This window comes from Mugil cephalus, chromosome 9 (assembly GCF_022458985.1).
Source record: "Mugil cephalus isolate CIBA_MC_2020 chromosome 9, CIBA_Mcephalus_1.1, whole genome shotgun sequence".
In the NCBI taxonomy this organism is placed as follows: Eukaryota; Metazoa; Chordata; class Actinopteri; order Mugiliformes; family Mugilidae; genus Mugil; species Mugil cephalus.
Genome location: NC_061778.1, coordinates 14,248,133 through 14,262,781, shown reverse-complemented (window position 1 = coordinate 14,262,781; position 14,649 = coordinate 14,248,133). Strand labels below are relative to the sequence as shown.

At 44.7% G+C, this 14,649-nt stretch overlaps 1 protein-coding gene across 1 annotated transcript; it reads left to right on the top strand.

Annotated features, from left to right (window-relative positions):
• The first annotated feature begins 155 nt into the window (after nucleotides 1-155).
• prpf8 (pre-mRNA processing factor 8) lies at nucleotides 156-14,498 on the top strand. The gene is given in 43 exon segments (XM_047593950.1): nucleotides 156-328; nucleotides 959-1,079; nucleotides 1,175-1,343; nucleotides 1,475-1,639; nucleotides 1,762-1,980; nucleotides 2,068-2,280; nucleotides 2,499-2,624; nucleotides 2,740-2,845; nucleotides 3,134-3,324; nucleotides 3,405-3,524; nucleotides 3,622-3,732; nucleotides 3,867-4,059; nucleotides 4,317-4,451; nucleotides 4,578-4,707; nucleotides 4,822-5,018; nucleotides 5,126-5,332; nucleotides 5,683-5,846; nucleotides 5,962-6,088; nucleotides 6,226-6,418; nucleotides 6,512-6,699; nucleotides 6,818-7,056; nucleotides 7,160-7,306; nucleotides 7,450-7,660; nucleotides 7,770-7,886; nucleotides 8,009-8,256; nucleotides 8,333-8,512; nucleotides 8,636-8,771; nucleotides 8,894-9,063; nucleotides 9,183-9,312; nucleotides 9,406-9,552; nucleotides 9,668-9,828; nucleotides 9,926-10,117; nucleotides 10,605-10,842; nucleotides 10,971-11,099; nucleotides 11,254-11,367; nucleotides 11,475-11,648; nucleotides 11,811-12,004; nucleotides 12,147-12,386; nucleotides 12,485-12,626; nucleotides 12,765-12,905; nucleotides 13,024-13,163; nucleotides 13,416-13,618; nucleotides 13,893-14,498. Coding segments are annotated over 42 exon segments (7,014 nt in total). The 5' UTR covers nucleotides 156-328; nucleotides 959-967; the 3' UTR covers nucleotides 14,048-14,498.
• The last annotated feature ends 151 nt before the right edge of the window (nucleotides 14,499-14,649 follow it).

Genomic DNA, 14,649 nt, shown 5'->3' with positions numbered 1-14,649 from the left:
ACTGCAGGGGACAGTAGTGCGACGGAAGCTGGTACATCCGGGTATTCACAGAATTGCGCTTGATCTACGTTTGCGCAGCGTTTCTACGTAGAGTCTGATTCACGTCTGTGGAAGAGCCGCTTATATCCGGCGTAAGTGTCGTCTGTGATTCCCACTGTAGTGCGTCCATCGTGTGGCCGCCGTTGTCCGTCGTGTTTCGTGTGAAGAAGAATCAACACAACACTGAGGCGGTAAAAAGGGACAAAACGAGAGAAATGTTGTGGTAGCTGTTCGCGTGTGGATAACAATTCAACGTAAAGGAGCTTCTCTGTGAGTGCGGGTAGCGAAGGTACGTGGCGTTACATGCATTTTCGTTTTGTGCTTTTATACATTCGTTCAGTGCCGTGCTAACTTTAGCATTTAGCTTCCTCCTCCATGCTTGGCCTAATCAAAGACCTGAGAGTCCCATAGTCTACCAATGTGTTGCACCGTGAAGTTGGTGTTTAATGTGCAATAGCAAACTATTAACAGTAGTTTAAGTTAATATTGCAAGCCTATACTTGCCAGTAAATGTGTGGAGATGTAAAGGTTTGTGTCAATGGTTTCCGCCGTTCAGGAAGCCATGTTAAGCTAATTTAGCTAGCTAGCTAGCTAGTGATATAACAGTTATACAAGTCAATGTGCCATAACTGCCAAGTAAACAAAACAACCAAAATAATAATCCTCTCCTCAATAATTTGCAGCGCGACAGAAGCCTGCAGTGTTTGTAGAGGATGTGTATTTAACTTATTTTCTTAGCTAATAAAACTAAACTCTTCGGTGCCAGCCACAGAATCTGTGTGCTCATATAATGGAGATTTTCTTCTAAACTGTTAATATTGTAACCTGTTACAGAACTTCTCGGAGTTTTTTACCGTATCGTGTCAAACGTCAACTATTTAAGGTCGGGATTGTAAGTCTTTGTTTCTGTTTTGAATAGCGAGGCGCCATGGCAGCTACCTTTCCCTTCAGGGGGGTTCCGGGGAGTCTGCCACCAGGTGTACCCCCTCCACCTGCACCGGTCCCAGACTACATGTCTGAGGAAAAACTACAAGAGAAAGGTATGTTGGTCTTTATTTTCATGGCGTCATTCCCAAATAAAGGGTAACCCCACAGATCGACAGATGTGGTTATTAAATGTCTTGCACTTCTACAGCAAGAAAATGGCAGCAGCTGCAGGCAAAGCGCTACTCAGAGAAGAGAAAGTTTGGCTTTGTGGATGCTCAGAAGGAAGACATGCCGCCCGAGCATGTCCGCAAGATCATCAGGGACCATGGAGACATGACCAACAGGAAGTTTCGCCATGACAAGAGGGTTTACCTTGGGTAAGAATGAGTCCGAACTATTTTAAAATCTTAATAAAAGCTAGTGATTTGTCTTAGACACGTCGTTACATTACCTGATTTAAATTATTCCCCTGTTGCCTTGACTCAGCTTTGTGTCTTTTTTTAAACAGTGCCCTCAAGTACATGCCCCATGCAGTGCTGAAGCTGCTGGAGAACATGCCTATGCCTTGGGAACAGATCAGAGATGTGCCCGTACTCTACCACATCACCGGAGCTATTTCCTTTGTGAATGAAATCCCTTGGGTCATAGAGCCAGTCTACATTGCTCAGTGGGGGTAAGAGACCATCTAGTGTCCCAGTCTTTTGGTAAACATGAGAAATAAAAAATGTAGTGCACTGTGCATGTACATTTCTTTGAATATTAGTCAGTCATTGGTGTCTCTCTGTTTCATCTCAGTACCATGTGGATCATGATGCGTCGTGAGAAGCGTGATCGTCGGCATTTCAAGCGCATGCGCTTCCCACCATTTGATGATGAGGAACCGCCACTAGACTATGCTGACAACATCCTTGATGTGGAACCCCTGGAGGCCATCCAGATGGAGCTTGATCCTGAGGAAGATAGTTCAGTTGTGGAGTGGCTCTATGAACATCAGCCCCTCAAAGACACTGCCAAGTAAGCACCAATGTGTACATTAATAGATTCCTTTTTTAATACTTACTTTCTGTGTGAAAACTCAAACAAACATTTTGTTCTGCACAGGTTTGTGAATGGCACCACCTATCGTCGCTGGCAGTTCACACTGCCCATGATGTCCACACTTTACCGTCTGGCCAATCAGCTGCTGACAGATTTAGTGGATTTCAACTACTTCTACCTGTTTGACCTCAAGGCCTTCTTCACTTCCAAGGCCTTGAACATGGCAATTCCTGGGGGACCAAAGTTTGAGCCATTGGTCCGAGACATCAACCTCCAGTATGTCCTTCACACCAGTTGGAAATCATAGACATACATACTTTCCACTGTCAATTTAATTTGGAAGATGTTTGGTTTAAATTCCACTTGCATGCTTGTGAATGTCAGCTGATTTATTTTTTAGGCTTTTCATTTTGCTTTAATAGTTTGCTGTTATTAAACACAAAGTAGATGCCGTTTAACATGTCTCTTAAGTGACAATTCTGTTTCTCCTGCAGGGATGAAGACTGGAATGAGTTCAATGACATCAACAAAATCATCATCAGACAGCCCATCAGGACAGAGTACAAGATTGCATTCCCCTATCTGTACAACAACTTGCCACACCATGTCCACCTCACCTGGTAAATGAATCAATGAAGATTCCTTAACATTAATACAAAATACCTCATTATGCATTTCTCATTAATTTGCTACATCATCTTTCCTAATGACTCTTTAAATCTTTGTTTTTTTCAGGTACCATACACCAAATGTAGTGTTTATCAAGACGGAGGATCCAGATCTTCCAGCGTTCTACTTTGACCCGCTGATCAACCCCATTTCACACAGACATTCTGTCAAGGTAAGTGTCGGATGTTATTCTGGCAGGAAATAATTACCTGATTCAAAAATAACAAAGTGCAAAGTTAAGTTTTTAAAGAAGTCCTCTTACAAAGGCGCACTTGCATTGGTCTGCTTGCCTGTGCGTAAGAACTGGAGGGATATTAAATTGAATGGTGACTTTTTGTCTTATTACTGACTGCAGCTGCAGTATAGTCTTCACCATTCAGATACTCCTTCTACTTCTTCAGTATTTAGAGTCACATTTTATTTGTAAGTAACTCCCTTTCTATTTCTTACCTTCACACAGAGTCAGGAGCCTCTGCCTGAGGATGATGAGGAGTTTGAGCTTCCCGAGTATGTGGAGCCCTTCCTCAAAGAGACCCCACTCTACACAGACCACACAGCCAATGGCATTGCGCTGCTCTGGGCACCGAGACCCTTCAACCTCCGATCTGGCCGTACAAGGCGTGCCATTGATATCCCTCTGATCAAGAACTGGTGAGCAAATCCCAAAAATGTTAGAACAAGACAAACTTTCACTACTTACTTGAATACTAAATGTTAAAAAAATTCTACAGGTATCGCGAGCACTGCCCTGCAGGCCAGCCAGTGAAAGTTCGAGTGTCATACCAGAAACTGCTGAAGTACTATGTCCTCAACGCTCTTAAACACAGACCACCCAAAGCCCAGAAGAAGAGGTGAGCACCATTACACACATTCTTATTTCATGGTGGCTTGTTTTTATATTCAAAGACCCTCATTAACTTAAGAGTATTTCCCTTTGTTGTCTTTCAGGTATCTGTTCCGCTCCTTTAAGGCCACAAAGTTCTTCCAGTCCACCAAGCTGGACTGGGTGGAGGTCGGCCTGCAGGTTTGCAGACAGGGCTACAACCAACTGCTCATCACGTAGACCTCAATACCTACGAAAAACCCTCAACTGACCTGAACATCTGACCACAAAGTACATCCCATGAGCCTGGATCATGCAAAAATAAGTGAAAAGAATGTGAATTTAAATTTATTCTTTCATTCACAAAAAGTACTTTGAAAGAACACTCTTGACTATGTTAACTAGAACTTAACTACAACTGCCTTCTTGTTTGTGTCCTCCAGGAGAGAAAGAAGTCCAGATTCGGTAATGCCTTCCATTTGTGCAGAGAAGTGCTGCGTCTCAGCAAACTGGTGGTGGACAGTCACGTGCAGTACAGACTGGGAAACGTTGACGCTTTCCAGGTTAGTTCATTTTTAATTATGCACAGTGTGTCTCTCCTCAGCTGAAGACTAGCCAGTTACCTGCATTATTTATTTGCATTTGTGAGTTCAGTTTCAGGAACTTTACTCTCCAGACAGTATTATATTGAGTTTAGGAGTGGAAGGATTAGATTCAAAGGGCTAGGGGCTTGAAACGTTTAATCATACAGTTGGAGGTTGGTTATCCAGTCACAGATTTCATACTTGTCTAATCCCAGTGCTTTGTCTCTGTGTTGTAGTTGTCTGATGGTCTCCAGTACATCTTCGCTCACGTGGGTCAGCTGACTGGCATGTACCGCTACAAGTACAAGCTGATGAGACAAATCAGGATGTGCAAAGACCTGAAACATCTCATCTACTACCGGTTCAACACTGTGAGTAAATGCACATTGTTTGAACCGAAGATCTGCCATTTTCCTGCCAACTACAAAAAAAGCTGTAAGATAACAATTAGATTTTTCACCATAGACTTTAATTGTGTTTTCTTTGTGTTTGATCAGGGTCCTGTGGGCAAAGGTCCAGGTTGTGGGTTCTGGGGTCCTGGCTGGAGAGTGTGGCTGTTCTTCATGAGGGGCATCACTCCCCTCTTGGAGAGGTGGCTGGGGAATCTGCTAGCCAGGCAGTTTGAAGGTAAGCACATGTAATTCCATGTTTAAGTAACCAATGGTGTGAACCAAGCCATCACTTGTCTTGAATAATGGTGACAGTTTAAGCAGCAGATGCTCCGTTCCCTTGCCCTCATAGGACGTCACTCGAAGGGAGTGGCCAAGACTGTGACCAAACAGCGCGTGGAGTCTCACTTTGACTTGGAGTTGCGTGCTGCTGTGATGCATGACATCTTGGATATGATGCCTGAGGGTATCAAACAGAACAAGGCCAGAACCATCCTGCAGCACCTCAGTGAGTCCTGGAGGTGCTGGAAAGCCAACATCCCATGGAAGGTCAGTGCATCACGGGAATCACTTTGACTGTGACTGAGCGCTGGGAGGGTTTGTAAGTTGTGAAAGAGTGATTCAAATACTTATCATTTCCCCCTCCATCATTTCAGGTACCTGGCCTCCCGACACCCATTGAGAACATGATCCTGCGATATGTGAAGGCCAAAGCTGACTGGTGGACCAACACAGCGCACTACAACCGTGAGCGAATTCGTCGTGGAGCGACCGTGGACAAGACCGTGTGCAAGAAGAACCTGGGTAGACTGACTCGTCTGTACCTGAAAGCTGAGCAGGAGAGACAGCACAACTACCTGAAGGTAAGACTCATAAACTAGATGCATAGATCAGGAGGGATCCAAAAAAAATAGATATGAAACACATTACATTCAGTGTAATTCAAGTTTTGAAGGAATCCCTCTTACAAAGGCGCACTTGCATTGGTTTGCTTGCCTGTGCGTAAGAACTGGAGGGATATTAAAATGAATAGTGGTTTTATAATTGCTGGCTGCAGTTTCAGTTGGCTCCTCACTGTTCAGATATCGGATTTGTTCATCTGTTTTTTTAATTTCAACTTAGTATGGTAATAGATAAAGATAATTGCCAATCTATTTTTATATTCAGTCTTCATTTTTGCTGTAATTTTGAAGTGTGTACATTCTTCCTACAGGACGGCCCCTACATCACGGCAGAAGAGGCCGTCGCCATCTACACAACCACCGTGCACTGGCTGGAGAGTCGGCGATTCTCTCCCATCCCGTTCCCTCCACTGTCCTACAAGCACGACACCAAGCTGCTCATCCTGGCTCTGGAGAGGCTCAAAGAGGCATACAGGTAAACTTGGAACATGACCAACTTCTTCAGCAAATGCTTATTCAAAACGTGCAACACAACTGCCTGAGTATTTGTTTTTATGTGTGTTTAAGTTGTTGTTTTCTTTGTCTCCTAGTGTGAAGTCTCGTCTGAACCAGAGTCAGAGAGAAGAGCTGGGACTGATAGAGCAGGCCTATGACAACCCTCACGAGGCTCTTTCCAGGATCAAGCGTCACCTGCTCACACAGAGAGCGTTCAAAGAGGTCAGGATCAAGGAATTCAGATACTTGCTAAATTTCATTTGCAGTTGAATGAAATTTCACAGAAATTCAGTCGTTCTTGTCTTATTGATTATTTCTTTAGTCCTCGCTCAGTCTCAGAACATTTTCTTCTTTTGAAGGTGGGCATCGAGTTCATGGACTTGTACAGCCACCTGGTGCCGGTGTACGATGTGGAGCCCCTTGAGAAGATCACTGACGCCTACCTGGACCAGTACCTGTGGTACGAAGCAGACAAGAGACGCCTCTTCCCACCCTGGATCAAGCCCGCCGATACCGAACCACCACCACTGCTTGTCTACAAGTGGTGCCAAGGTCAGGCTCGAGTCATGCTGGTTATATTTAGAAAGATTTTTTGTGTAGCCAACTTTATTATAAGGTTCTAAGCTGTGCGTTCATTCTCCTCAGGCATCAACAACTTGCAGGACGTGTGGGAGACGGCAGAGGGAGAGTGTAATGTGATGCTGGAGTCTCGCTATGAGAAGATGTATGAGAAGATTGATCTGACGCTGCTCAACAGGCTGCTGCGTCTTATCGTCGATCACAACATCGCTGATTACATGACGGCCAAGAACAATGTGGTCATCAACTACAAGGTAAATGCACTCAGAGTTACTCCTGTATCTTAGGGATAGTGTATAACTCAGTTCTTTCCGTATTTGAGCTAAATCTAAACTTAAATGTTCATTTTTGTCTCTTGTTTCTACCACGTAGGACATGAACCACACCAACTCTTACGGCATCATCAGGGGGCTGCAGTTTGCCTCGTTCATCGTGCAGTATTACGGCCTGGTGATGGACCTGCTGGTGCTCGGCCTGCACCGCGCCAGTGAGATGGCCGGCCCGCCTCAGATGCCCAATGACTTCCTCAGTTTCCAGGACACCGCCACGGAGAGCGCCCACCCAATCCGACTGTACTGCCGCTACATCGACCGCATCCACATCTTCTTCAGGTGGAATTACAATCATCAAACAGATACATTATTTTTCTGACTTATCTGCCAAATAAACTGCAAATAAACAAAATACTTAATGAATCTTTCATGTGTCCTCCAGGTTCTCTGCTGACGAGGCCAGGGACCTGATTCAGAGGTATCTGACAGAGCACCCAGACCCCAACAATGAAAACATCGTGGGTTACAACAACAAGAAGTGCTGGCCCCGTGACGCCCGCATGAGACTGATGAAGCACGATGTCAACCTGTGAGTTTCTCCTCCAGCCTTTTGTTCTGGTTTATTACAGATCTCATTCCTCTCATTCCGGTTCCATCATTAAAATTTTTAAATCAGATTACTGTCGGGTTTGAAACACATGGGCTTAATTTATCTAACTCTAATCTTCCCAGTGGACGTGCAGTGTTCTGGGACATCAAGAACCGACTTCCAAGATCTGTGACCACAGTCCAATGGGAAAACAGCTTTGTGTCAGTCTACAGCAAAGACAACCCCAACCTGCTCTTCAACATGTGTGGCTTTGAGTGCCGCATCCTCCCCAAGTGCCGCACCAGCTATGAGGAGTTTACCCACAAGGACGGAGTCTGGAACCTGCAGAATGAGGTGAGGAATAAGCAGCAGGTGTCAACCAGACGTTTGTGCTGTTCAGACTCCCCTTTTTTCTTCTTTTTAAATTGGCTTTGAAGCTCACTTGTCATATTTACTTATACAGGTAACCAAAGAGAGGACAGCGCAGTGTTTCCTGCGTGTGGATGATGAATCAATGCAGCGCTTCCACAACAGAGTGCGTCAGATCCTGATGGCCTCTGGATCCACCACATTCACAAAGGTTGGCACGCATCTTTTTTTTTTTTTTTCATAAACTAGTGTATTAACAGCAGGATAACTGAGAGAATCAAAGCAACATTTACAACGTCGTAATATCTCAGCATGTCTTGTTTTTACATCTAGATCGTGAACAAATGGAACACGGCTCTGATCGGCCTGATGACGTACTTCCGTGAGGCTGTGGTCAACACACAGGAGCTCCTAGATCTGCTGGTGAAGTGTGAGAACAAGATCCAGACCCGTATCAAGATCGGCCTCAACTCCAAAATGCCTAGCCGCTTCCCTCCGGTGGTCTTCTACACTCCCAAAGAGCTGGGCGGCCTCGGCATGTTGTCCATGGGCCACGTGCTTATCCCACAGTCAGACCTGCGGTAAGTCATTGTTCAGACATGTGTCAGATTCACCTCCCAACTGTGATGCAAACTAAACGGTCTCTCTCTTCACCAGGTGGTCCAAGCAGACAGATGTGGGCATCACCCACTTCAGGTCTGGAATGAGCCATGAAGAAGATCAGCTCATTCCTAACTTGTATCGTTACATTCAGCCGTGGGAGAGCGAGTTCATTGACTCTCAGAGGGTCTGGGCCGAGTACGCCCTCAAGAGACAGGAGGCCATCGCCCAGAACAGGTACTGATCTGAATAAGAGACCTCAACAGCTTGATTCTCTTCTACACTGATATAACACATATATTGCGTGAGCTTAATCTAGACAAAACAATGAGTGATAGACATGTGTTTTCTTTCTTCCAGGCGTTTGACTCTGGAGGATTTGGAGGACTCCTGGGACAGAGGAATCCCCCGTATCAACACACTTTTCCAGAAGGACAGACACACTCTGGCTTATGACAAAGGCTGGAGAGTCAGGACTGATTTCAAACAGTATCAGGTATGAAGGAGAATCTCATTCTGTATGAATGTACAGATAAAGTGAGTTCACTACATCCACATTGTATTTTACATTTAGCATCAAACATTGATTGATGGTGTCTTTGTCTTGACTGAATGCAGGTGTTGAAGCAGAATCCATTCTGGTGGACCCACCAGAGACACGACGGTAAACTGTGGAACCTGAACAACTATCGCACAGACATGATCCAGGCTCTGGGTGGAGTAGAGGGCATCCTGGAGCACACGCTCTTCAAAGGCACTTATTTCCCCACCTGGGAGGGTCTCTTCTGGTGAGAACTCTTTGACACGAAAAGTGATAACAATGCATTTGGGAAAACACCCAAAGAAACCAGAGATGCCAATACTTTCTGTTCTGTTTCTAATTTCCCGTTCTCTTTCTGCGCTACAGGGAAAAGGCCAGTGGCTTTGAGGAGTCCATGAAATGGAAGAAGCTGACCAATGCCCAGAGATCTGGTCTCAACCAGATCCCCAACCGACGTTTCACACTTTGGTGGTCGCCCACCATCAACAGAGCAAACGTGAGTAGAACCAGTTGTTGTGGGTCGTTTGTTGTTGTCCTCGCTTTTCTTGTCCAGACTGACTTACGGTGTTTATCCTCTTTTTATCTCTAGGTGTATGTGGGTTTCCAAGTACAGCTCGATTTGACTGGAATCTTCATGCACGGCAAGATCCCCACGCTGAAGATCTCCCTCATTCAGATCTTCAGAGCTCACTTGTGGCAGAAGATTCATGAGAGCATCGTCATGGATCTCTGTCAGGTAGGTCCTGCTCATTTGTGCTACATTTAACTCTGTAGTACAGGGATTTTAAGAATGATTTGAAGCCTCTTATATTGCTTATATTCCATCTAATATCTCTGTTTTTGGTGTTCAGGTGTTTGATCAGGAGCTGGATGCTCTGGAGATCGAGACGGTGCAGAAGGAGACCATCCACCCCAGGAAGTCGTACAAGATGAACTCCTCCTGCGCTGACATCCTCCTCTTTGCATCATACAAGTGGAATGTCTCTCGACCATCTCTGCTCGCTGACTCAAAGTATGATTGTTATTGCTGACTCATGATGTCAAAGGTTACACCATAACCTGTCGTAATGAAAGTGTGTCTGAATTGAAATGTTGACCTCGCCCTACAGAGACGTGATGGACAGCACCACTACACAGAAGTACTGGATTGACATTCAGCTCCGCTGGGGCGACTACGATTCTCACGACATTGAGCGCTACGCCAGAGCCAAGTTCCTTGACTACACCACGGACAACATGAGTATCTACCCCTCCCCCACCGGGGTGCTCATTGCCATCGACCTGGCCTACAACCTCCACAGGTCAGGACTGTTATAAAGGAATAAGACACGATCAGTTACACAGGCAATTGTTCAATGTTATTATAAATTAGTGTTGAGGTTTATTTGGCTTTTTAAGATAGCAATAATGAGATTTCATCTGTTTTGCAGTCACCTTCCAGTTACATTTAGATAATTAAGTTATAATACGTTCTTTAAAGTGTCTCTTTTATAATCTGTCAAACAGTGGCTTTGATTTCATGAGACTCATGCTTTGTGTGTGCCAAAAAAAACAAGACTAGAAACTTGTCAGGCGAAGGCTTGACAGCATTGCTCGGATTTTGGCATCTACTTGTTTATGACAGCAACTATGTTCAGCATCGTCCTACAAAGTCTTCACACTAGCCGCCTAGGTAGCATATCAACATAAGAGTCTGATTAATTGTTTTCCTTCAGTCTTAGTTAGAGGGAAAAAACCCTACTACAAAAATCTAAATTGTTCTAAACTCTGTTTTTTTTTCTTCTGTAGCGCTTATGGCAACTGGTTCCCTGGAAGCAAACCTCTGATCCAGCAGGCCATGGCCAAGATCATGAAGGCCAACCCTGCCCTGTATGTGCTCAGGGAGCGCATCCGCAAAGGTCTGCAACTTTACTCCTCTGAGCCCACTGAGCCGTACCTGTCCTCACAGAACTACGGTGAACTCTTCTCCAACCAGATCATCTGGTTTGTGGACGACACGAACGTCTACAGAGTCACCATCCACAAGGTGAGGGGATTAAGCTGTTGTAACAATGCACCATTAGTGATGTGTAAATGAGATATCTGGATGTGTTGCACTTACATTAGAATGTGGTATTTGGATTTAGTGACATGTATTCTTTCCTTTCTCAACAGACCTTTGAGGGTAACTTGACCACGAAGCCCATCAATGGAGCCATTTTCATCTTCAACCCCAGGACTGGCCAGCTCTTCCTCAAGATCATCCACACGTCCGTGTGGGCTGGACAGAAACGTCTCGGACAGGTACAGTGATACTCAAACATAACTCTTGTATTTACACAGCCTGGCTCATGTTGTTTTTCCCCCTCTGATTGCTATTGTGTTTATTTGACCGAATTATTTAAAATTTCAAGTGAATAATTTACGAAATCTGACTTCGACTGATTTATCTCTGTAGCTGGCTAAATGGAAAACAGCTGAAGAAGTGGCTGCCCTGATTCGTTCACTGCCGGTGGAAGAGCAGCCGAAGCAGATCATCGTCACCAGGAAGGGCATGTTGGACCCTCTGGAGGTGAGACCAGCAAAACAAAACTGCTCGAATAAAGACCTTGAAGGATCATTTGAAAGTTGAAACCACAAAGCTTTTCCAGTTGTAATGCCATCCCTCTCCCTGCACAGGTCCACTTGCTCGACTTCCCCAACATTGTGATCAAGGGCTCAGAGTTGCAGCTGCCCTTCCAGGCCTGTCTGAAGGTGGAGAAGTTTGGAGATCTGATCCTGAAGGCCACAGAGCCACAGATGGTGCTCTTCAACCTCTATGATGACTGGCTCAAGACCATCTCATCTTACACAGTGAGTCTCTCCCCAAAATCAAAGTACATGACAGCCATCTCTTTGTTTGTCTGACCTGATCCAAGCTGACAAAAAAAGTTCAACAGTATAGATTTATTTTGGTGACATTAACGTATTCCCTTGTTTAAATAGTTGGTGTCTGTTTGTCTGCTCTATCTCTAGGCCTTTTCCAGATTGATCCTGATCCTCAGAGCGCTGCACGTCAACAACGACCGTGCCAAGGTCATCCTGAAACCTGACAAAACAACCATCACAGAGCCCCATCACATCTGGCCCACGCTCACTGATGAGGAGTGGATCAAGGTGGAAGTGCAACTCAAGGATCTGATTCTGGCAGATTATGGCAAAAAGAACAAGTGAGTGTTCTTCCAGTTTTCCGGTTGCAGCAGCTTTTGGAAGTTTATGTGGGACATTGTTTTTCCATTCAATGTAACTCTGTAGAGCAGTCTAAAACCAAACATGCATTTAATAGCCCCTGCTTCCTTTCTCTTCCTCCAGCGTGAACGTTGCTTCACTGACTCAGTCTGAGATCCGTGACATCATCCTGGGTATGGAGATCTCCGCTCCATCACAACAGCGTCAGCAAATTGCCGAGATTGAGAAGCAGACCAAAGAGCAGTCGCAGCTCACAGCCACGCAGACCCGCACTGTCAACAAGCACGGAGATGAAATCATCACCTCCACAACCTCCAACTATGAGACCCAGACATTCTCCTCCAAGACTGAATGGAGAGTCAGGTATGCAGGCAACTTGATTTTTTTTTTTTTTGTCAGAGATGGATATAAGACAATCATTAAACAACATTTATATAATTTTGGTCACTTTTTTCCATTAGGGCCATATCTGCTGCCAACCTCCACCTCCGAACGAACCACATCTACGTCTCATCTGATGACATCAAGGAAACAGGATACACCTACATCCTGCCCAAAAATGTCCTCAAGAAGTTCATCTGCATCTCAGATCTGCGAGCACAGGTATGTGTCCATAATCATGCACATAACTTCAACAACCTGTGACATGACACTCATTCTGGGGATGCTTTATCAGGCGTTTGCAAAGACGACGACACACAAGCCCGTTCCTATGTTTGCTGACAATGCTATGTTGTTCAGATTGCAGGCTACCTGTACGGCACCAGCCCTCCAGACAACCCCCAGGTGAAGGAGATCCGTTGTATCGTCATGGTGCCTCAGTGGGGCACACACCAGACTGTCCACCTGCCCAACCAGCTGCCTGGTCATGAATACCTTAAAGTAAGACGCTCACGCTGAGACTCTTCAAGCTAATTTTTACTAGTTTGTGATAAACTAGTGAGTTATACAGGCTACTTTGTAACAACATACATTTTGTTTTCCCTTTCTCCTCACACAGGAAATGGAGCCCCTTGGCTGGATCCACACACAACCTAATGAGTCTCCACAGCTGTCACCACAGGACGTCACCACCCATGCCAAGATCATGGCCGACAACCCCTCTTGGGACGGAGAAAAGACCATCATCATCACTTGCAGGTACATGTGCATACTGGATGCAGTGGTCCTACTTGTGACTCCCTCTGCACACAATAAATATATAATAAACACTTTGATTTAGACTTTAAGTTACTTTGCTTATCTATTGATATTGATTGCATCTTTATTTTTAACTTAGTCAGGAAACGCACTTGCAGGTACCAAAAGGTATCAAAGGTCTGTTGTGAGAACGTGTTAAACCACAAACGATGACAGAATGTGTTTTAAATGCATCTTAAATGTGTTTTTCAGCTTCACCCCAGGCTCATGCACACTCACCGCCTACAAGCTGACACCCAGCGGGTACGAATGGGGTCGGCAGAACACGGACAAGGGCAACAACCCTAAAGGTTACCTACCATCTCACTATGAGAGAGTGCAGATGCTGCTCTCTGACCGCTTCCTGGGCTTCTTCATGGTGCCTGGACAAGTCTCCTGGAACTACAACTTCATGGGTCAGTAGCCTTACTTTTTCTGCTGTTATAAGATTCACTTTTATTTTATTGGATAAGTTGAATTGTTGTGTTTTGTAACAGACTTTGAATCTGTGTCAGTGCTTTATCATCTGTGAGAAATCGGTGCCAAACATTGATTTTTCCACTGTGTCCCCATGTCTGTTGAATTGATTTTATTTTTTATGCCTCGGCTCAAAATTTGCCACAAGCAGCTGTCTCGATTTGACATTTAAATGTCAACTTTTTTTTTTTTGTCAACTCTTCTTGGCTACAGGCGTGCGCCATGACCCCAACATGAAGTACGACCTGCAGCTGGCCAACCCCAAGGAGTTCTACCACGAAGTCCACCGGCCCTCACACTTCCTAAACTTTGCCTCGCTGCAGGAGGGCGAGATCTACAACGCAGACCGCGAGGACATGTACGGCTGAGGGTCGACGCACCGCTCTCAACGTGTTTTGTAGATAGCTCTGCCAGAATCATGTGGAGCCAGTCCAGAACAGCACACCCTGTAATATTTCTATTGAACACATTTAACTGCGATGTTTGGAAATTTTTATGTTGAGGCGTTCGGACCTTTTAGTAATTTGTTATTTTGATATTTTCTACAAATGTTTTTTTTTTTCTCTTTCTTTATTACAGTCAGGCTTCTTAGAGCAAGTCTTTGATTTTTGTGTATTCTCGTTGTTCATTTGTGTGTAGTTTGGTACACAATACATTGGTGTAATCTGCTGAATTACATTATTACAGAAAGATGAGGACTTACTTCCTCTTATCCCTTAAGAAAGCGAAAGTTGAATTTTCAAGCCGGTAATTTCCCTGTTACTGTGTTGTACTGTGACATTGTAGCTTGGGTTTAAATAAAGATCACAATTTTTATAACCATTGGCTTATTAGTGTCTTATGTTGGTGTTGTAAAACCTTTTCTTTTTAATGTAAAATGTACATGTGCGGTATGTAGAAGGGAAGTGAAGCATTTATACTTATTCTGACTGCACAGGGAACTCTTTGGCTTGCTTCCCTCTTTAGGAGG